Source organism: Eptatretus burgeri, chromosome 3, assembly GCF_056783735.1.
Source record: "Eptatretus burgeri isolate ZD-2024b chromosome 3, Ebu_testis_v1, whole genome shotgun sequence".
Classification (NCBI taxonomy): domain Eukaryota; kingdom Metazoa; phylum Chordata; class Myxini; order Myxiniformes; family Myxinidae; genus Eptatretus; species Eptatretus burgeri.
Window position 1 is genome coordinate 135,970,868 of NC_140963.1, and position 24,175 is coordinate 135,995,042.

Below are 24,175 nucleotides of genomic sequence, written 5' to 3' on the forward strand. Positions count from 1 at the left end.
TTTTGTGACCTTTGGCCAATGTTGAACTTTTGACCTCAGAAACAATAGGCTTCTTTGTTATGACAAACTCTACCATGTGGTGAAGCTCCGTGAAGATCGGTTTAAAATTGTGACCTGTAGGTGATAAACATAATAAAACAGACAAACAGAATAACGCATGCAACCAACCAATATACTTGAAAAAATTTCGATTTTCGCAAGTATCCCTGAAGCCAAACAAACAGCCAAACAAACAGCCAAACAGATAGGCAGGGGTGAAAACATAACCCCCATCCACCTTCGGTGGCAGAGGTAATTATCCCGCAACCCCAGAGGGAGGGAGCGGGATATTGTAATCGTCCGGTTTGTTTGTCTGTTTGTTACTTGACGAAATCTACAATTTTGTCAAGTATGTTGGTCGCTTCAGTTTGTTTGTTTGCTTGTTTGTTTGTGTGTACGTCTCGCTCTACAGGTCGCATTTCGAGTCGGAATATCATGGAACTTCACCAATGGACTTATTGGCCACCAGAATAGAACCCTATAACTTTTGGCATGTCAAGGTCAAAGGTCAAGGTCAGGAAAAATTCCTGAAAATCGCGAAAATCCGTATCTTTTAGCATGGGTCGATTTTCAAAAAATCATGTCTCCGCCAAATCTTAACGGATTCCTTTCAAATTTGAAACACGGACATAGGAGGGGAGTATCTTTGACTGGATTAAAAATTGGTCACATCTGTTACGGATTACGGAGGTGACAGGTATTTTGATTTAATTTTTTTGTTACTTACGAAATCTAAAGATTTCGTAAGTATATTGATGCCTTCCGTTTCTGTTTGTTTGTTTGTTTGTTTGTTTGTAGGCACGATAACTCGAGAACGGAAGAAGCTACCAATGTCAAATTACACCACGTGATTCAAGAGGGTGATGGCTAGTGCTGATTAGATTTTGGTCAAAATCGGTCAAAGGTCAAGGTCACGGTGAGGTCAAATATTCGATTTTTGATGGTTTGGTAGAGATAACTCGAGAAAGGAAGAAGCTACCAATATCAAATTACACCACGTGATTCAGGAGGCTGATGGCTAGTGCTGATTAGATTTTGGTCAAAATCGGTCAAAGGTCAAGGTCACAGTGAGGTCAAACATACAAAAAATGATAACTCGAGAACGGAAGAAGCTTCCAATGTCAAATTACACCACGTGATTCAGGAGGGTGGTGGTTAGCGCTGATTAGATTTTGGTCAAAATCGGTCAAAGGTCAAGGTCACAGTGAGGTCAAACATCCAAAACATTCGATTTTTGATGGTTTGGTACAGAATCATCGTAGAAACTTCTGGTTTGCGTCGCTACCTTCTCCAGACACAGCTTTTATTAGACAAGGTCAGAGGTCAAGTTGACGATTTCGTAAGTACCAGTCTATGACTGCTCGTTTGTTTGTTTGTTTGTAAGCACGATAACTCGAGAACGGAAGAAGCCACCAATGTCAAATTACACCACGTGATTCATGAGGGTGATGGCTAGTGCTGATTAGATTTTGGTCAAAATCGGTCAAAGGTCAAGGTCACAGTGAGGTCAAACATAATTCCGTAAATTCATGTGGAGAAATGGAGATTTTTGCTTCGCTCGATGTTACGAGTTCGTTTTCACTTCGATTTTAATTTTGTCTTCGGTTTTTGCGATCGCTTAGGATGCTTAAAACTCGGTTGTCGAAATTCTGGTAAAAATCGGATTTTTGGAGACGTTTTAAGATTATATAAAAAATATTTCACTCAACGCGTCACGGGTCGTCACGTGATGCAATGTGCTCGAGCAGACGCGTCGTTGAGTTATGTTAAGGTATAATATAATTGCGTGGAGAAATGGAGATTTTTGCTTCGGTCGACGTTACGATTTTTGATGGTTTGATACAGAATCATCATGGAAACTTCTGGTTTGCGTCGCTACCTTCTCGAGAGACAGCTTTTATTAGACAAGGTCAGAGGTCAAGTTGACGATTTCGTAAGTACCAGTCTATGACTGCTTGCTTTTTTTGTTTGTTTACCCTAAAAACTATGTTTAACCCCAAAAATACCTATTATCGCTCAATATTCTCGATGGTACGCGATCTTGTTGAATTTGTCAAGTCCTGGCCCTATGGGCCATTTTTATTTGTTTGTCTGTCTGTCTGTTAGCAACTTTACGGCAAAACGGCTTTAGCAAACACTATCAAATTTAATCCACAGGTGGGCAATGAACCTTGGACGACCCCATTAACTTTTGGGTCCAATTGGATCAAAGGTCAAGGTCAAGGTCATGAAAAGATCAAAATCGTTTTTCACTCATAACTTCTTCAAAAATGATCTGATTTACTTCAAACTAAGCTTATAGTGAACCTTATTCTATTTGTCACTTATAATCCTACCCATTCCTATAGTGAAAAATGCATATTTGTGAAGATCAGAAGGGTCCGAAGTTTTGGGGGTCATAGCCATCGGTCAAAATTACATATTTTCCATTGTAAATCAAACAAGTGGTGCCAGGCACAACAAATACCACCCATTTAAGGCATAAAGTTATTTTGGGGATCAAATTTAAATTTGATACATCCTTAACCTGAATGTTGATTATAAGGAATAGAATAAGGAATATTTTAGTCTTAGTTTGAAGTCAATTAAACCATTTTTGACGACGTTATGACTGTAAAATGATTTTGACCTTTCAAGGCCACGTAAGGTCAAAGGTCATGGTGTCAAATGAAAGCCAATAAAGGACTTGATATATGTTTTCCATTAAACACGCATATTCCTAACCATTTTATCCCGCCCACCCCCCCCCCCCCCAGAGGGAGGGAGCGGGATATTGTAATCATCCGGTTTGTTTGTCTGTTTGTTTGTCTGTCTGTCTGTTAGCAACTTTACGGCAAAACGGCTTTAGCAAACACTATCAAATTTAATCCACAGGTGGGCAATGAACCTTGGACGACCCCATTAGCTTTTGGGTCCAATTGGATCAAAGGTCAAGGTCAAGGTCAAGGTCACGAAAAGATCAAAATCGTTTTTCGCTCATAACTTCGTCAAAAATGATCTGATTTACTTCAAACTAAGCTTATAGTGAAACTTCGTCAAAAATGATCTGATTTACTTCAAACTAAGCTTATAGTGAAACTTCGTCAAAAATGGTTTATTTGACTTCAAACTAAGACGAAAATATTCCTTATTCTATTCCTTATAATCAACATTCAGGTTAAGGATGTATCAAATTTAAATTTGATCCCCAAAATAACTTTATGCCTTAAATGGGCAGGATTTGTTGTGCCTGGCACCACTTGTTGTATATAAAATCTACAGGCCACCAACATCCACTGCAGATAGATTGGTCCTTTGGCTGAACATCCATTTGAGGGACAGACAGCATGCACATTGATGCCTTGCCCTGCCAGCGAAACACCAGGTCAGGTCAGGTATGGGAGCATGTGCCAGAACAGCACGTCGCTGCATCCACTTTCCGCCGGTACTCCAGGGGCCTCCGTCTGGCCATCCCCCAGGCAGATGCCAGGCCCATCCCCATCTCCTTGAGATGATGGTTAACCTGTTGCAACCATGAGGCACGTGGTCGACCCACTGGCCTCCTCCACTCATGAGACTCCCTCGCTGAGAGAATCTGGTGAGCAGGATCAGAGTCAGGAAAACGAGCCACATGTCCATACAGCCGCAACTGACGCTCACGGACTATGCAGGTAACAAATCTCATCCGAGTCTCTCTCAGCAACCGCTCGTTGGACACAAAATCCGACCAGCGATAGCCAAGGATTCTCCGAAGAGACCTGGTACCAAAGGAATTAAGTCTCCGTCTCAGATCCTTGGTCAGAGTCCAAGTCTCGCACCCATAGAGCAAGACTGGAAGTACCAAGGACCTGAAGACTCGGACTTTCGTCCTCCCGCACAGGTACCGGCAGCGCCACACCCCATGATCCAGTGAATCCATGACTCCCCAGGCCCGACCCAGACGTCTATTGACCTCTGACTCGCAGCCAGCAGATTCATGAATATCACTACCAAGGTAAGTGAATCTCTCCACGACCTCAACACCCTCACCACAAACAGACACAGACAGGACAGCAGCATCCAAGATGTCACCGAAAGCCTGGATCTTAGTTTTGACCCAAGAAACCCGTAATCCCAACGGCTCCGACTCCTCATTCAGCACCTCGAGGGCCCCCAAGAGGATGTCTAAAGTCTCCGCAAAGATGACTGCATCATCTGCAAAGTCAAGGTCCGAGATCTTGACATTCCCAAATGACGCACCGCAACTTGATCTCTCCGACATCCTCCCTAGAATCCAGTCCATACAAGTGCTGAAAAGTGTGGGGGCAAGTACACATCCCTGACGAACTCCAGTAACAACTGGAAATAAGTCAGAGATGGTACCACCACACTTCACAGCACTCTCAGTACCAGAGTAGAGTTCAGACATCAGATCGATCAGTTTTGGTGGCACCCCACGAAGACCAAGAATCCTCCAGAGGACATCCCGATTCAATGAATCGAACGCTTTACAGAGATCAACATAGGCTGCAAGCAGCCCCTGCCGAAACTCTCGTCTGCGTTCGGTGAGGACACGAAGTGCAAGGATACGGTCAATCGTTGACCTCTTTGGTGTAAAGCCTGACTGCTCTGGACGCTGGTGCTCAAGCAGATGGTGGCGAACCCTATCGAGAATTATCCGAGCAAAGACCTTGCCCGGCACTGAGAGCAGCGTCACCCCTCGGTAGTTGTTGCAGTCTTGGCGATCACCCTTCCCTTTCCAGAGAGGGACAACAAGGCCCCTCTTCCAGTCAGTTGGGATGATGCCTGTGTTCCAGGCAGAGCACAAAACTGCATGCAACGACACGAGTGCAGCATTTCAACCAGCCTTGAGAAGTTCGGCATGGATGCCACAGATCCCTGGAGCTTTGCCCCGTTTCAACTGGTTCACCGCAGCCCGTGTTTCCACAAGCGTAGGTGGACCACAGTTGATTCGAGGGTCAGCAACAGGGATTGTAACACCCTTGACGTCCAACTCGACAGTTGGGGGATCAGCCTGGTACAACCGCTCAAAGTAACCAGGAAACTCAAAGAAACGCCAGGACAGTACTTTATAACTGGGTAGAGATTCAACCTCAAGCTAGACAGCTCAGAGGGGAGTATGAATACCTCCCAAGTTTAGGCTATCAATCCCAGCATGACATCCACCACGGTGCTTTGCAATTACTGACTGGATGGTAAATCATGTTCCTGACCACTTACTTATCCTGGCTCAATATCTTCCAATCAAAACCATTTCTGTAACAACCCAAAAAAATTTTTGCTGTTTATTTTATTTGACAAATACTATCGTGTGTCATAGTCATTGCTCACTTAGTGTACCGGAAAGTCATGCTACTTCCTCTCATATCACAAACTGTGTTTGAAAGTCACACGACTTTCCCGTAATATCACCAACTGTGTTTGAAAGTCACACTACTTCCCCTAATATCACCAATTGTGTTTGTTTGAATCATTTCCAGCAGTCAGTGTTGGCAAATGTCTCTCTTTCCTTGTGTGATTTGAGGAACAGCTCAACAAAGAGTCATATACCATGGGTCATGGTCATGAGAACACAGGTTCAAATCTCTCCTGTTGTAGTTAATCTAAAATATAATGATGTTTCCCAAATTCTCTTACAGTTTTTGTACACATTCACTTGTATTGCACGCTTCTGTCTTCATGAAATGATGGATTTCCAGAGGACATAAGAACAGTTTCTTCACCTTGAACTGCATTTCTTGCAATGGTTAGTCCAATTCTGGATTGGCAGGCCTTTCCCCCAAAGGTCACTTCTGTGGTCTCCACGTGGTACATGATGGCTTACACTGATTCCTGCACTCACGGTTGATGTTGAGTTGATGGATCTGTTTCATGTCACGGGTTAGTGTTCCAGTCCAAAGCTTTGGTCGCCAATTCTTCCTGTCACATGCAATGGTCTCCACTTGTTTGTGTTGATGTTATTCTTTCAAGTGCCCTTTGCAGACATCTTTGAAGTGAAGCTTTTGGGTAACATATTTACCTGTTGGCGTTTGCGATTTCAACAAAAAGCAAACATTTTGATGTACGGGATTTTTCATCATGTGCATTTGACCGAGGCAGTGCAACCATCTCTGCTCGAGTAGTACAAGGATGTTTAGGTATGTTTGACCTGGCAAGGACATCGGTGTTGTTGATCTTGTGTTGCCAAGTTATGCCAAGGGTGTGATGTAAATATCGAAGGTGCAAGATGTTCATTTTCTTCACTTGAGAGCTGTACGAGGTCCATGACTTAATACTGCTGTATGACACGATGTAGAGGATAGAGGCCTGGTAGATCAGCATCTTTGTTTTGATAGTCAATTTGGGATTTGTCCATATCCGCGTCTCATCACAGAGGTAGAACTCCAAACCACACACTCACAGATGCCCATGCTGACAGAAAGCATGTTGGTACCAAGATGTACCTGACGAGCAGACCGTCAAAGCATCAATAAGTGCCCAAAACGGGAAGTACAACTCTGCTCATCCTTGTCACACACCCAACCTGTCCACCAAATTTCATCCGAATCTGTCCACAATATTTTGAGATATTCTATTCACAGACAGATAAAGGAACAGTCAGACAGACAGGGGTGAAAACGTGACCTCGGTCCAACTTCGGTGGTGGAGGTGTTCATAGAACACCTTACCCCATGCAGTCTTGAGAAAAAGCACATGGGAAGTGTCTGCCGAAGCATCATTTTGCCTTTCTTGTGGGAAAATGTAAATATGTTGGCTCTCGGGTTTCAGGTACCAGTTGCAACTGGAAGTGATGAGCAGGGAGTAAAGGAGTTCATGGTGTGGCGAATAAAAGGACTGACATGGATTCTGAAAGCTTCGGGTGTCTCTTCCTTACATGCTAAATTGGTGACCCCGACGTGATACAATGGACGGACATGGAGGTACAAATGACCAACCATTCGCCAGGAACAGCCAGGCAGGCACACATTTTCCGGTCGCTCAATCAACTTGATCCATGGCAGTGGTTTTATTGATACTGCCACCATTTTGACCGAACAACTCACAGCTATGGTTTGCACAGATTGAAGTGCAATTTGACACATGGAGCATTACTGCGCAGTCGACACGGTTCAATTACATTATTGGATACTTCACGGTTCAACCGACACGGTTCAAAATATGTGACGGAGGTGAGGAACATTTTGCTGCAACCTCCAACGAACAACCTGTACACGATTCTGAAGGCCATGCTTATAAAGTGCACGACCCCCTCTGAGCACCGCTGCCTTCATCAACTCCTTATAACTGGGGATTTAGGAGATCAAAGACCGACACAGGGACTGCATCATATGCAGTAGCTTCTCGGTGACCGACATGCCAATTTTGACCAGTCACTCCTTCGTGAATTGTCTTTGTCATGGTTACCACCCCACATCCACATGATACTTGCGACTACTGCAGTGCTGACAATACCTGCCATTACAGAACTGGCTGATCATCTCATTGACCGCATTACACTGACGTCACACAACTACAATCCGAAATGGCGGACCTTAAGAAGCTTGTCCTGGAGCTCCATGCTGTGAAATACCAGTCGTGCTCACACCCACCAATCATATATAAGGCATTGGAACACACGCTCAATTGAAACAAATTTTTACTCTTATTGAGAATGGACTATTGAGCTGAGCTTTAGTGGGATATGCTTGGTGTTGGCTTAATGGTTGAGGTGGCGGGCTTTGGATCCTCGGGTCCTGAGTTCAAATCCTGCTCAGCTGTTGAATTAATACCAGGTGGGGTTAACTTGGCCGTCATCCATCTGAGGTCGGCAAAATGAGTGCCAGCATGCTGGTATACTGTGTCGGAGTGGCGACCCGTCCAGGATTGTGCCCAATAGCCAAGGAGACTGCTTAAGCAGCACCAATGCTCTGCACAGAGTATGGTCCCAATTTCCTACTCCTCCGACTTGAGTGGGATGACTGAAATTCCTTGGAAACCTACTACTTATGTGGATATAAAGCTTCAAAATGATGAACTGGATTCAAAACTTGATGATATTGAGAAAATTGTGTTAGAAATACAAATTGAGAACAAACTTCTTCATTAAATGGGAAGTGAGATCATTAATTTGGCTGAAGACTGATTGAACAACCAAAACCGACATGAAGACATATACTTGGGAGACCCAAAGAACGAGTTCTCCCTTGATGAGCTGGAATAATAGTTTTACCTTGGAAGTTCACAAATTTCTGAAGAATTTGATCTCAATGTATGACTTATCTTCTCAATGTATGACTTATCTTGAAGACCCACAGAACAAGTTCTACCTTGATGAGCCACAATACAAGTTTGACCTCGGAGACTCAAAAATTTCTGAAAATTGGAAAAAGGGATTTTTCCCCTGATGGTTCACAGTTATACTCTGTGAGACCTATCACCAAAACCAGTGGTGGATTAATGGACAGGCACACAGGGCTCGTGCCCAGGGCCCTAGGGAAAATACATTTGCTGTGAAAATTTTCTACATCAGATCTACCACTATATGTTTCCAGTTACGAGTCACCGTTCAGAGTGTTTCAGTGCTGGTTTCGGCTTTGTACTGTTGCAGGGTTCTCTGCGCTCGAGCGCTGCATTACTGCCGAATCTCGTTGAAGGTGTGACACCAGACAATACTTGATAATACCATGATTATACAACAAGAATGAATGCACTGTGGTCACAACCTGCAACAAAATCCATTAACGGGCCAATAGGGAAATACTCATTTAAAGCATTTTTAAAAGATGAACAGCATGATTGGGACATAAACATTTAATGCAGTATTAAAATAATAACTCGACACCTCTCATCCATGTCAACCTCCGCCACAGTTATATCAGATTGAGCTGATTCGTCACGCGGTCACGGATTGTTTAACCCCAAGGTGGGGCCATTCAAAAATTACATTACGCTATTTTTTTTAGTAATTCATGTAAATTAATAGACGACACAATCGCAAGTCTGTCGGCAAACAAAAAACTTTTTATAAACTTGTGTTCCAATATGCAAATGACTTGCAACATCATAGGTCAGATGGCAGTTTCCATGACAATTCACAGGGAGTTAAAAAAACATGGATTGGCGGTACTTATTGAGAGCCTAAAAACAAAGGTGAAGCAAGCAAAGGATGCTAAAGGAGTTGCTTTCTTTTAAAAAAAATTAATAAATTAATTTTTTTTTAAAGTTTCCAACTACAGACCAACACTTCAACGAAGAAAAAGAAACGAGAAATGACAGATGATGGTGACACAGCTTCGAGTTCAGCAGACGTGGCTGCTGGCAATGTAGAACATATGGCTTTAGCACCCAAGCAAGCACTCCAACGAAACGGTTGATAAGGAACAGTTGGAGTGCTTGCTTGAGTGCTTTAAGAAGCTGATTGGTGATGGAACACCTTAACATGGCATTATTTTGCAAGGGGGAAAAAGGCAATAAAACATGGCAATTCCTCCAGATTTTTTACAGTCGAGTCAAAAGCAACATCGGCTTAGCGAATGTGAAAATAACATGGAGTCCTCTTTATTTGGGGGTTTTGGGCCCAAATATTTTTGTGCCCAGGGTCCCAAAACATCTTAATCCACTTCTGATGGAAGCCCACAAAATTTTTGAGAATTGTAAAAAGGGATTTCTCCCAGATGGTCTACAGTTATATGATGTGAGACCCATCATGGAACCCCACAAAATTTGAGTGATGGAGTTAGGGATTGAATGTCAGGATTGGGGATGGGATGGGGTTTGAGTGTGGGGGTTAGGGATGGGGTTGGGGCTTTGGATTTATGTAAGGGTTGAGGTGGATTATGCTCCCTGCTATATTATCTCAGAACATCCCCCATTGTACACACTAAGAAACAAAACTGTATGCAAAAGTTAAGCCTTGACTGACTGCTCAGTTGATGATTCTGTGTTTGGGGTTCACAGATCAGAATGTCCCCCAAAGCACATACAAGTTATAAAGTATTATTCATTTATTTATTGAAAAAAATTCACCTCTCGGCAGATGCCCCCTGTTCTACACGCCAGACTTAGTCCTTGAGTGTCCACAACGGTGTATAGTAGAGGATTGTGTAGTGCCAACCTATTGATTTCAAGGGTAATATCTGCTTAGTTTTGAAGTCTGAGGTTCCTGTGAATAAAATGAACCCGATTTCTTCTCCATTCATAGCATACAATTTATACATCCAAGGAACTGTGTCCATTACATCAACAATTTTAAAAAGTTCATGACTCCATTGTTTTGTATAACCTTTGGCAAAAGAAGATTTCCACCTGTAAATTCTGACAATATCACCAACGTTGAACTTAGGCTTTCTCAAATTAAACTCCTTTTCCCATTCTAATTTTGTATATGTTTCTGATGGTGTTGCTTTTGTTGAGCATTTCTTGAGCAAAATCTGAAATTTCTTGCGTCAATAAGTATTGTCACGGTTCTGACGGTTACGTCAATCCCCCCGACCCGATTTGTGGTGAAGGGTGGTTAACACCGCCAGCCCGGATAGCCGAGCGGTTATTCCTTGATAGGAGGCAGACACGCTGATCCTCGGTGATTATAACGCACGCGGGAGAGGTGGGGCGCAATGGCGGAGCGACGGAGACACAGATAGATGCACAGGGGGGTTTATACTCGAACCCCACGACAAATACACGGACACAGCAACTTAAAATAAACACAGGAATTTAATGACAATATAAATATTTACAAGGAACAATAATCAGAATATAACAATATGTGAGGTAAATTAATCCTAAAGTCTAAATCGAGGTGCCTCTACATACAGATTAAAACACAGACAAGGGGAAACAAAATCAAAGAAAATCCTTCCTTTATTCTAGCACTTAGCTTGGTCCAGAGATGGTCTTTATGGAACTTGGAATCAAGGCGTTTCGGCCTGCACGTGTCGACGCGCACAAAATGGTGCCGAGCCGCTCTCTCGCAGTGCGAAAAATGTACGTCAAGCAATTCGTGAGAGGTATTCAACACCAAGGCTCACCGACCATTCCTCTCTTGCACCCGGTCTGTTCACAGCGATCGCCCACGAGACGAGACGATTTCTCAGACCCCATGATCAGGCAAGAAGACTCCGTGATCAGGTCTTCTTCATGCGACGAAGGAAAGCCAGCCGTAAAGCTCTGTTCTTACAGGCCATCTCCTAGCTATGTTCTATATCGAGCGCGTGTGTCCCTCACTCCACACTCGTGCCTTCCTCCTGATTTCTCTCACGTCACACCAAACAACCGTTCTACCTCCGGGGCATGGCTTGCTCGCACGAAACCCCGGGAAGGCGGGGCTTCTCACCTGTTCAGCACCCCTGCCTCGCTTCTGACGTCACGCCCATCAATCATTAGCCTCAGGGGTGTGACTTCGCATGCCGTCGCCCTTGGAGGTGGGGCTTCTTCCTACTTGGTCATGCAGCTCGGTTGTAATGGTTCATTGCTGGTTTGCAATGCAAAAAAAAAAACATCGGGAAAAGTCACAGAGGGGCAATCACATACTGGAGGAACTTATCCTTAATCCCTATCTAATTGACACCGCACCACCCCCCCCCCGCCCCTGTGGTGACACGTGACACTTGAGCTCACATTCTCCCTACTTAATTAAATCGATATGTCTCCTACATGTCGGCGGACCAAACAACTCTATTCAATCCCAACTTTTCTATTAAATTCTTCCATCTACCCAAACAACTGTAACACAGCCCCCCCCCCACCCCCAACCCAGAAACCGTAGCTCCTGCAAGGTTCAATGCAGGCATTACCATTCCAGCCTTTACACTTACCGACTCACACATAATTAGCCGATGAAATAAATTAAGAGGGGCTGTGGGAAGCAAACTGCAGCTAACTTACCTATTCTCCTTAACATTCCACAACCCTTAAACACAACAATTCAAATATTGGCAAAACTCTTGGTTCCTCGCTCCTAACTCCTGGGGCAGTAGACAATGTCAAAAAACACACAAAAATCTACTGTAGGATAAAACCTTAACCAAAAATAACTTTTTAATGTTTGTACAACTCCCTTATAAAGACTGTGTTGCCTGGTGGATGCCACAATGACCAAGGTTACCTGCCGAGCCGTCCCAATTTACCGATTCAAATTACTGCGAGCCCTGTCTCACTGGTACAGGTTAATGAAATGGATTAAGGAAACCTTCCCTCACACACTCATGCATAAATCCAATATCAATCATTCATTCCAACCCTGCAAGACCATGGCTCATATGTTATTGCAGACATGTGTGATCCTCAACTAGGTAGCGGGGAGGTACTGTGCAACAAAAATGGTGGGGGCACTTCCGCTTGTGGTGTCCGCAGTCCAAAAACAAGTCGCCCGACTTACTACGACTTCTTTGCCCCACCCTTCAACAATTCGGTCCCTGACAGCCAAACAGCTCTTTTGCTGTGCGCCTCGCCGGGGAGCATCTCCTCACCATACAGCCTCTCTTGGCCTCATATGGGTCACCAGGGGTTTCCTTACCGCTGGTCGCCCAAATCAGACCCTCCTCTCTGACGGGTCTCCATTTCTCCAGACCATCAAGGTTCTCTCGCAGCCTCATGCACTACCAGCTGTCAAGGGCAAATTACATCAGGGGGAGCTGCAGTCACCGCTCCTCCATAGCTTAATCCATTCCTGCAAACCCACATGTACTCCCCACCCCCACAATCCAACATCTCATTTCCTCCCCCACTGTCATTCAATTCTTAAACATTGCAATGCAAAAAATGGTGATCGTGTTCCTACACTGGCATGGTCTGCTTACATGTTATCATTTGCATTCATTCTCCAAACACAACTCAATTCGTTACACATAACAAACATAAATTGCACAAGACAATTCTGGTTTACAAACCAATCCCTTTATTGACCAATGAATCACTGTAGCCTACTCCTATACCAATTACCCATATCCCAATTTCTTGAAAAACGAAACCCTTGGGACAGTAGCATCAAAACACTTTCCCCTAAGTATAACTCGTCGTAGGTTGGTCGGGTCCAAGAGTGTTATCCACCCCTTCTAAAAAATGTGCACCCTTTTAATCCACCCCTGTGGATTTGTTGCTTTCAAACTCCCTGGATTCCATACTTTTTATTACTCAATTGTTTATTTATTTTTTATTTGTCTATCACTCCAAAATCGTGTAGATCGCCCTGGCTAATATTTGGGTGCAATTGCAGACTTCAAGATAACCCTCGATCAGGTGTCAAAGAATCAGATCAGCCACAAGAACTGTCGACAAACATTCTTGCGAGAGGCAGCTGGATCAATGCCTGCATCCCCCTCCAGGATCTGGTAGACCCAAATTTCTCTCATCCACCCTTGATAGATGCCTACATCCCCCTCCAGGATCTAGTAGATCTAGAGTTCTTTCATCCATTCCCAGAAGCCTGCACCCCCTCCAGGATCGGATAAACCAAAAGTTCTCACATCCTGTCCCGATCGATGCCTACATCCTCCTCCAGGATCTGGTATGCCCAAAGTTCTCTCATTCGTTCCCAGAAGCCTACATCCTCCTCCAGGATCTGGTAGACCTAGAGTTTCCTCATCCACTCCTAATTGATGTCTGTATCCCCCTCCAGGAAAAACTGTGGCCACAACTAAAATCCAGGCAGACATTCCCACAGCCCAGCGGACCCAGCCAAAACTGCATCTCCTGGGTGCGCCAGGCCGAGGATGGAACAAGGCTATGACCAGCTGACCCACAACCAGCATGAGGACAACTCCCAGGCATGCTTGGATGCTGGCAACCGCACTCCACCATCCACAATAGACAAACAGCCACCATGGCCACACAAACACCATAACCCGACCCCGGGCCGTGACGCTCGTCTGCTCGGCCACCTGCGATGACAGTTGGAGTGAGTTGAGATGCGTTTTGGCCTCGTGCCACTCTTTATGTTCCTCTTTCATCTTCCCATACCGCCGTTTACTTGCCCACACTTTATTTTCAGCCTGAGTGAGGCCTCGCCGTGCCTGTCCAGCTTTCTGCCAGCAAAGCCCATCCAATTCAGCTTGCAGGGCTAGGGCATTAGCCTGCACATGCTTCCGGCGACTGCGATCGCTATCCAACTCAGCTTCGAGATCATGCACTCTCTCCCGAATAATTCTCATCACTTTCTGGGTTTCGCTCTTGAAAGACTGCAGTTCAGAACGCAATGCTCTGCTCTCCTGGCGAGTGTTCACCTTCGACAGAGACTCCTTACAAAGCTCATCTTCCTCATTCATCTCATTCTTGCCTCCAATACAACAATCATCATTCAATGGTTCATTCCCCACGACACATTCCTCAACTTTAAACTCCCTCTCGTTTGGCATAATCTCCAGAGCAACATTCTCAACCAATGGATCGAAAGAAGTCTGACAAAGTCCCTCATAGAGTTCAGCATGGGTCTCATTGACAAAAATTCCAGGTAGTGCCAGCTCTACTTTAGCTGCAAGTATCATGTGGATGTTTGGTGATAAATGTTGCAAGAGCTCGTGAAGGAGCGACTGGTTGAAGGTGGCATGGCGGTCACCAAGAAGCTGCTGCATGACAATAGTTGTGTGGGTCTTCGATCTTCTAAATCCTCAATTGTAAGGAGTTGTTGAAAGTGGCGTTGTTCAGAGGGAGTCATACGCTTTATGAGCACAATCTTCAAAGTCATGTACAAAGAATTCATTGAAGGTTGTAGTAAAGTATCTCTCACTTTCGTCGCATACTCTGGTGATAAGGAGCCAACAATGTACTGTATTCAAATCGAGTCAATACAATATTAATGTTTCGGGTGTCAAATTGGCCTTCAACTTGCGTAAATCAGAGTTGCAGGTCATTTGGCCCAAATGAGGGCAGCTTTTACGAAACCGCTGCCATGGTAGTATCTGGTTGAGTGTCTGGGAAGACCAAAGGCTGCTTGGTCGTTTCCCGGAGATTAGTTGCACGCTTGCAACTCCTTGTCTGTCCATTTGGTTCATGTCAGGGTCACCAATTTCGTGTGGAAGAAAAGACGTTTGATACCTTCAGATTCCAAGTCAATTCCTTATTTAACCACTACTGGAAAAACTACTCGTCACCACTGCTGGAAAAACCCTGCACCGGAAATCCTCAGATAAACCAGAGCTCAAACATATTTAGGTATTATTAAATCAAAGGCAAAATGACACCGCTCCACAAACCCAAGGTCCTAGAATCTCCAGGCAGCCACCTTAACTATTAAGCCAATACCAGACTAATGAATAACTTATGTAGCATGTTATATAAAGTGGTGTCAAAGACACTGCAGCAATCACGGTAAACTTCAAAAAAAGAAATTTCCCCAACCTTCAAAAATCTTTATTTTATCACACTCTCACTATGTCTCTCTGAAAGGACCATTTGGAAAAAAAATCCCATCAACTTTCTCAACAATCCTCTGGAAGAAGTCCTTTCTTTCAAGCTTCTGGGTCTCATTATCTGCCATGATCTTTCCTGGGAAAGCCACATTTACAAGCTGGCCTCCAAAGCCAGTCGCCGACTGGGAATCCTCCGTCGTGCAAAGTCCTTCCTCGGCCCACCTGAGCTCCTGACCACTTACAAAGCTTCCATCCGCAGCCTGATGGAGTACTACTCTCTCCTCTGGGCTGGTGCTCCTGCCTCTCAACTTTCTCGGCTTCACGCTGTGGAAACCAAGGAATTTCGGATCATTGGTATCTCCCACGATGAGGTTGAGTCTTTGGGCCTCTCTCTCTCATCACAGGCAGGTCGGTGGTCTTTCTGTCTTCTAACATCTCCTCTCTAGTCTCGCCCCTCCCCCCCCCCTCCTGCTCTGTCTGCAATTTGTCCCCACCATATTTCCGCAGGGCACTCAAGGTCTGCCAACAACCACCTTCTGGTAAAACTACCAAAATCACGAATCACTCCTCACCTTCACTCTTTCATTCCTCTTTTTCCCCACGTTTGGAATAAACTCCCTCACTGTTCAATCCCATTCTTCCCTCCAGGCCTTCAAAACGGGCTGTTCACCACAACCTCTTATCGTCCCCCATCCAAATACTCGATCTTTTCTACCCCCGTTAATCCACCCCAAACCCACCTCCTTCAAATTCCCTGCTTTCCTTCCTGGAAGTCCCTGTAATGTCCATCTTGTATTCCCCATGTTCCCCGTCCCATCCCTCTCCCTTATACAGATCTCAGAATGTCTCTGTTCCCCACTGTTTTGTCCTTCCCACTCCTGCCCCTCTTGTCTCATGCACCCCTTGATATGTGTTGTGTGTTAGCTCTCATACGAGTCTCGACAAGGTATACAAAATAAAATAAAAAAACAGGTTGCATCGGCCTTCACTGGTCAACAAACTCGGGTCTCCTGGCCGTCAACAATCTTGTTTGAATATCAAACAATTTAATGTGAAATCTATTGTCATTAATATCGGTTTGGGATTCCAAAAACAAACAAAAAGACAGAAATGTGAGTAAGGCTTTTTAACATTTTTTTTTTAATTTTAGCTCTCATTTTGATATAATTTGTAGCTCGCCTGTTCGAAGAACAGAGAGCTATAGCGATACCCCCGGCGTGAGCATCAGCATCAGCGTGAGCGTGAAAATGTTAAAGTTTTTGGTGCAAGTTATTTCCTTTCTAATGTTTTTATCTACCACACTATTTTTTACTGATTACAATATACAAATACATATATTGCTTTAAAATTATTTGGATCAGACTTCACTGCAATGCTTTATAAAAAATATTATTAGACTAGTCTTTGAGCGTCAGCATCAGCGTGAGCATGAAAATGTTAAAGTTTTTGGTGCAAGTTATTTCCATTCTAATGTTTTTATCTACCACATTATTTTTTACTGATTACAAGATACAAATACATATTGGTTCACGAGTCAGTAAGTGACCACTATATTCGTTATGGGTGTGTGTGTGTCTGTCTGTCTGTTTGTCTGTCTGTCTGTCCCGAGCATAGCTCTGTGGGTTTTGATCCGATCCTGATAAAATTTTGGTGGGAGGCTTATATCATGATCTAGTTGTGTTTTCCTGAGAATGGGCATGCTGCGCCCATTATGGGCAAAGCCACGCCCAAAAAACATGTGTTTTTAGGGGGTAGCCGATTTCAAGTTACATCTTCTCCAAGGGGGTTTGTCGAATCTGGCAGTGGTTTCGGTATTTGGTTAGCCCAATGGCACCTGCATAGCCCCACGGAGCTCGATTTTTCATTTTCGTCCCAAGGTCAAGGTCACAAGGTCAAACTTTTTTTTTGAGATAAAAATCATACGAAAGCCAAAACTTTGAGAGCAAGGTTTACAATATTTTTTATGCATAATCTTGAGGTCATTCCCCACCTAAAGTCTTGAAACCGTTTTGCTCTATCTCGAACACCTTGCCCGTGGCGCCCCCTTCAAGTTTGTTTTTACGCTGATTTCATCATAGTATGGATAATCTGAGGAGTGCGAAATGCCATATAGCCTATATGACGTTATATTGTTCCTGGAATGTTCCAGAGGAAGTTTCGCACCAAAGGTCATAATCCTTGACCTTTGACCTTTAAAGTTCATAAAGGTCAAATTTTCAAAGTTGTGGGAATCGAACCGGGTTTTCGACCTTCTTCGACGAACTAACTCAAATAAGCTATAGCATGTATCCTGTTTCCTTATTTTAATGTCCACAACATTTTGTGACCTTAAAGGTTATGCAAAGGTCAAATTTTTTAAGTTGTTGAACGAAACCGGGTTTTCGACATTTTGCAGCAAATAACCTCTCACTCGTACCACATCATTTTGATCATTTTTATAACTTGGTCAAAAATTATCACATTGTCTCATCCTTGACTTCTGAAACAATCTACATCGTCAAATATTGCTCGTGAACCATTGTCGTCTTCAGACTTGTATTGCTTTAAAATTATTTGGATCAGACTTCACTGCAATGCTTTATAAAAAAATATTATTAGACTAGTCTTTTAAAAATGAAAAACGATAAATGTATAAACAGGCGAGCATTGGGTGGCTTTGACACCACTCTGGTTTATTTTGGATAGAACTTTCACACACAGACACAGACACAAAAACACACACCTCTCGTTTGAACACAAATCCACCAGAACTGTGGCAGAAGCCCAATCAGTGGCCCAGCAGAGTGAGCAATCAGCACACACCATTCAACGCAAATGCACGCCATACCTGGTGATGAGACTGTCCAGGTGAGCAGGATTGTGGTCTCATCAGCATGATCCTTATACACCTGTATGTGGAACTCAGCACACCCCTCTTGCTCCGTTCAGCCATTGTACAACGGACTCACTGCTTCATCACCCTCCTACTCCAGCAAGCTGACAGAGTTCCATTTCTCACCAACCCACACTAACCACCTCACCAGTTTTATATCCACTCCATGTGCTTCTTACCTCGAATGAATGAGGGTTTCCAGTTACCTTACATATTTGTGAGCCAATCAGTGAAGTGGCCGTCACGGCACTGAGTAATAGGATTAGGGATTCCTTAACCCCCTCGAGTCGGTCTCAGTGAAATGGAAGGTGGTTGGTTGGCACGATGGCCCAGACTCCCGAGAGGTACACATATTCACCTCGAAGCTGTCTAGCCTGGGTTCGAATCCCGACCCAGTTATGAACTGTCATTCTGGTGTTTCACAGGCAGGGTGATTCATCAATGAGTGTGCTGTCCCTCGGATGCACGTTAAACGGGGCGGCCCATCTGCCGACATTAGTTTGTGGATGTAAAAGTTCCCCACGGTGTCCTTCACGAAGAGTAGGTGAGCTATCGCCGGAATCATGAACAAATTACAAATTCCTGCCCTAACCTACAGGGGGCACTGCATCAGCCACACAGCCACGCCCTCAGCCAATGATATTTCTCAACAGGCTTCTGCTGAATACAAAGGAAGAAGAAACACTCTGGAAGGTGGTTTCTACGGAAATTAACTGCCTTGAGGAATGCTCAGCCTAATATTTTATTGGACTCTCTTCGACTTCACATTTCAAAATAGTGGGGCAGATAACAGCAATTTTTGAGAGGAATCGTGCAAATGATGATACAAGCATCAAATTTGGCACATTTATTCTGCAGGGGATTCTAATCAAATCTGCCTGATTGGCCATTTGAAAATCCAAATTTTGAAAAATTTGAAAAAAAAAAAAAGAAGTCAAGATCACGAATCAATGTTGGATGCTGGCTGAGATTGGTTAATGTTTCAGAAACATCATCAAAGACATTCCAAGTCTGCCATGCAGTTTTCTTCCCTTTACCGCGGAAGGCAGACAGGACGTCACATCCAGTGAACGCATGGAAGTATGGGATCCCTCCAGCTTTCTCAGGCCCTATTGCAGAAACTACCTCATGGACTGGAATCCATTGCACCTTGGCTCCTTGGCCAAAGGCAATCCACATGTTCTCAAGACCTAGTTCTTGTAAGGATGGCAGTACAGATATTGCTATGACTAGTACGTCCGTGCCATTAGCCTTAATGATAATGGACTTGCTACCATCCGTCATTGCATCCCTGGCATGTACAAATATTCGAGTGTCAGCTTCTTCATGACAACATGGAGACACAGCATCCAGTGACTTCCTTGTGTTGCTAATGGCATCTTCTCCTTTTGTGACAATGACTGTGCTTGTCGTCTGTGCTTCACACATCTTTTCCGCAAGGAAGTAAAACAGCTCAGTCTTGTTCCTGTCATCTCGAAGAAAGCTTCTCCAGTTACTTGGGGTCTTACTGGTTCCTGTCACTCTTCGTCTGATTCCTTGCCCCCTTTTCGACCTTGCCTCGGACTTCAGACTTGATTTCTTGTACACATCAAACACTACGTCCACCCTCTCGTACCTGGCACCATAGCATTCCACCTTTGGGATGATGTCTTCTTTCGCAAAGTCATCAAATATCTTTGAAGTGCGTAGAGGTAGGGCATTGATAAGTGTTGAGCCATCAATGATGACTGCATCTCCCCTTGGTTCTCTGTCTGGGATGTTCACTTGCGCTTCAAGAATTTCAGCCAGCTGTGACTTCAAATATTTTTGAATTTTTTTTATTTTTTTTCAAATTTTTCAAAATTTGGATTTTCAAATGGCCAATTGGGCAGATTTGATCAGAAAGCCCTGCAGAACAGAAATGCCAAATTTGATGCTTGTATCATAATTTGCACGATTTTTATACTATCCACTACACTAAAACGAACCTGCTCACCGTGACCAACAAAATCTTCTTCAAACCATGAACCTGTCAATTAAATAAATACTTCTGGTCTTGCACTCCTCTGCTCATTGCATGCTTTGTCTCCTCCTCCCCGAGACATCTGCAGGGCACAATCGAACCACAATGAACCCCCTTCTGGTGAAACTACCAAAATCCTGCATCGCTGCTCACCTCCATTAACTACCAAAATCCTGCATCGCTGCTCACCTCCATTAACTACCAAAATCCTGGATCGCTGCTCACCTCCATTCAACTACCAAAATCCTGGATCACTGCTCACCTCCATTAACTACCAAAATCCTGGATCACTGCTCACCTCCATTAACTACCAAAATCCTGGATCGCTGCTCACCTCCATTCAACAACCAAAATCCTGGATCGCTGCTCACCTCCATTCAACAACCAAAATCCTGGATCGCTGCTTACCTCCATATATTCTCTTCAACCTCAATCTTCCCTCCAGGTCTTCAAGACAGCTGTTCCCCACCATCTCAGATCATCCCCCATCCAAAACCATGATCTTTTGTACACTCGTTAACCCCTCTTCCCCACCCCAAACTTACACTTTTTCCTTCCTGAAACTTTCCTTCTGTGTCCATCTTGTCCACCCCGTTGCGTCCTCTCTGTGAGCCTTGACTCCATATAAAAGAGAGAAGTACACCATCGTTTCATTCAATCCGTGTGCAGCTGCTCTGGCTGCACTGCCGATGGTGCCCCTTGAAGGTTCGTGCAGGGATTTGTTCCATCTGTTCAGGATTCCGGCGATAGCTCGCCTCCTCTTCGTGAAAGACCCCCGTGAGATGTTTAACGTCCATCCGAGGGACGATGCGCACGTTGGACCCTTCGCCCTGCCTGCAAGCTTCCAGGACAGCAGTTTATAGTTGTGCCGACGTTCAAAATCCATCTAACAGTTCAAATCCGAACAGATCGCGGTATTCTTAATCGTCTTTGGTGCTCACAACAAAATCCACTTCGCATGTTCATGCCTCGTCTTGTCACCATGATGTAAACACCCGAGGGCAGGGTCGGTGTGCTCATACCTGTCGTTCCCTTGTACAGGTTGCAGTCGACGACGTGCTGCTCAGAGTGCAGATCGCTTTGGTGCGTGCTTGGACGAGCTTGTAAGTACCATTACCCGCAATTGATGTAACGATTGGGATTGTGTCGGAACGAATCGGGAAGGTAAAAGATTGTTCCCGAATGAAAATGGTAGTCTGGTAGTTGGGTATAGACACGTGCTCGATGAACAAGGAGCTCCGAAAACAAAGCAGTGTGTGTCGCATTTCAGATGTCTAACGAACATATAGGAAGCGTGTATATGTACAAACCGGGTGGAGGACACCCTTTGCAGCACCTTTGTCGTGCTCCCCGATGCAGCACCCTCTGCTAGCACCGCATCTTAACTGCCATTGTAATGATAATCCCATTGGATGAGCAAGCACTGAGTCACTGAGCTGTACGTGTCAGAGCAGATCCCAACCCGGATAATAGTACTGTCCAAAGTAGTTTGGAAGCAACTTGTACTCAGAACACGTTAACTAAAGTTTGTGCATTTCCTTTCCAGGTTAGTCGACCATTTGGATAACACGTGACCCGGCATGATGAACCTCTTATTCTTCGTGTTCCTGTTCTCCATCGGCATCATAAGTAAGTAGTTCCATCTCATTTTGACACGAACTTTTTAATTATAAATAAATAAGTAAGCACAAGTTCCCTGACGAGAAACTTGAATGCAGGAGGCCATTGTGCCCATTAAAGCCCTGCTCTGTCATTGTCAACCTATTATGACGTATGAACAAAAGTTGTTGAACAATTGTGCCATTTATACAATCGTACGTGCCCGTGCGTGTCGTTCAATTCTCCGGGATAAGCAGTTAATGTTCAGGTTGTGTCTCCGCTCGCTTGTGATGAAAGGCCATTGTGTGTTTGTGACTACACATTCTACTAATTGTGACGTAACTATCAATAAAATGTCACCAGACTGCATAACCCACAATCCTTACTTTGTTTTTACGACATCCAAGGGTATGTTTATACTCTCGACCTGGTTTGGCACATTTCCAGACTCAGCTCGAAAAGTTCCTTTCGCTCAATTTCGGCAAGAATGGACAGCAAGTTCATTCTCGAGTCGCGAGTGCCGGGCCAACCAGCGTTAATGCTCGAGGAGCGACAGTTGTCATGACCGAGACTCGAGTGCTGATGTCGAAGAGTGAAGTCGTTCGCTTGACGAGTCAACAACCATTGTTGGTGCACGGATATCGATGCAAGGATGACATTTTAATCCAAAAGGAACGGATAAAGGTAAATTGAATTGAGGTTAAAGCCATGTTTAAATGTACACGTTCACAATCTAAGGCTCAGAGGTGTGGTTGACATCATGTACTAAAACTCCCCTTGGTTGTGAAATCCACCTGGGAAACTTACACGGGCTGTAGATCCGGTCGAACAGAACAAGCAGGTGAGTTTGCACTTTTGAACTGATTTTAATCATACAAGTTAGTCCCCTTACACAATAAAATCAGAGTATATACACGGCCCCCGCCAAGAGTGGCCTTTGGCTTTTTGTGGTGGGCGAAATCATATATATATATATATATATATATATATATATATATATATATATATATATATATATATATATATATATATATATATATATATATATAATGTAAATTTTTATGGCATTATATTAGAGACATCATCACATCCCTTGGTTTTGGATCTCTTGATTGAAATGAAATTCTGGGTATTGGAAGAGGCTTTCCTCATACATTCAACCTCCTTGTTCTAGAAATAATACTGTCCAACTACTTTTGTACATTTATTTATTCATTTTACAAATAAAGCAGGACCAGAATGGCTGCACAAGGTGAAACTGGCTTTGGGTCTACCTCGTCACATGGTCGACAAAAATAAAGGAGGTGGTAGTGCTGTGCTTATTACGTAGCGTGGTCCACGAGCTTTTTTTTATTCGACAGTAAGTCACTTTATGGATTGGGGTAACTGAGATTGGGGTGTATGTGAGAGGGGTGAATGTGAGAGAGTGGGATGAAAATGAGAGAGCGAGAGAGAGAGAGAGAGAGAGAGAGAGAGAGAGAGAGAGAGAGACAGACAGACAGACAGACAGACAGACAGACAGACAGACAGACACCAGATAGATGGAGACGGAGATGGAGATGGAGATGGATGAATGCAGTGAAATGCACACAACCAATTGGTTCACGATTGATCTCCACCTGGCCACATTCATTGCACAGCACAATGCAGGTGGACAAAGTTTCCTGCAAACCGTGTAAATCTCTGTACCTTGGAGTCCACACGAAGGAGATCAATTTATCAGTGACGTCTGCATTTAAAAAATCCTCTTCTTTTTCTTCGTATAATTCTGCAAAGAAGAAACGAAATTGAACATTGACAGGAAAGCATTTTTAAGATGGACAGAAAGTCCCAAAACTGCTAACTGTGTGCACATCTAACAGCTCTTGCATTGCTAATCTCCTTCATGAGCCCACACATGTGTAGATTAAAACATTCCCAAGCACGAACTGCTCAGACTCACAGAGCCACCACAACAGTTGAAGATTAATTAATTAAATTAATAATCAGCATTGGAGTTCTCAGGTATGTGCTACTTGTGAATGTCAGCTGTGGAGGAACCTGGGTCAGGTTTGAAAAGGTAAAGGGTTTACCTTGTGTTTCCTGGTTGTTTTATGCAGCCTTCCTTGGCTACAAGTGCATGGTGGTTCTTACATACATACATACATACATACATACATACATACATACATACATACATACGTACACTCCGCCATAATATAACCGACCACGTGATTATTACCTCCACCACCGGAGGTGGACGGAGGTAATGTTTTCACCACTGTTTGTCTATTTGTGTGCAGGATCTCTCAAAAAGTTGTGAACGGATTTGGACGAAACTTAGTGGACAGGTTGGGTGTGTGACAATGACGAATTGATTCG

At 44.0% G+C, this 24,175-nt stretch overlaps 3 protein-coding genes across 11 annotated transcripts in view; 1 reads left to right on the forward strand and 2 right to left on the reverse strand.

The window, feature by feature from the left end:
* Window positions 1-21,545, reverse strand: part of LOC147031058 (uncharacterized) — a 47,286-nt gene extending 25,741 nt beyond the window's left edge. Inside the window, exon 1 of the mRNA XM_085875729.1 lies at window positions 21,238-21,545. The gene's annotated coding sequence lies outside the window, so the exon portion shown is untranslated. The remainder of the gene's footprint in view (window positions 1-21,237) is intronic.
* LOC147031059 (FXYD domain-containing ion transport regulator 7-like) overlaps window positions 21,263-24,175 on the forward strand; it is a 39,611-nt gene continuing 36,698 nt past the window's right edge. For 2 of the 4 annotated variants that reach the window (XM_085875739.1, XM_085875741.1), the window contains exons 1-2: window positions 21,263-21,318; window positions 21,762-21,844. In XM_085875739.1, the coding sequence (XP_085731865.1) occupies window positions 21,796-21,844 (49 nt within the window). In that variant the 5' untranslated portion in view covers window positions 21,263-21,318; window positions 21,762-21,795. Of the gene's footprint in view, window positions 21,319-21,681; window positions 21,845-24,175 lie in introns of those variants that run through there. The other 2 variants (XM_085875740.1, XM_085875742.1) reach the window with 1 other exon arrangement.
* Window positions 22,884-24,175, reverse strand: part of IFT46 (intraflagellar transport 46) — a 103,802-nt gene continuing 102,510 nt past the window's right edge. For 3 of the 6 annotated variants that reach the window (XM_085875735.1, XM_085875734.1, XM_085875733.1), the window contains one exon: window positions 22,891-23,582. The gene's annotated coding sequence lies outside the window, so the exon portion shown is untranslated. Of the gene's footprint in view, window positions 23,583-24,175 lie in introns of all 6 variants that reach the window. The other 3 variants (XR_015056647.1, XM_085875730.1, XM_085875736.1) reach the window with 3 other exon arrangements.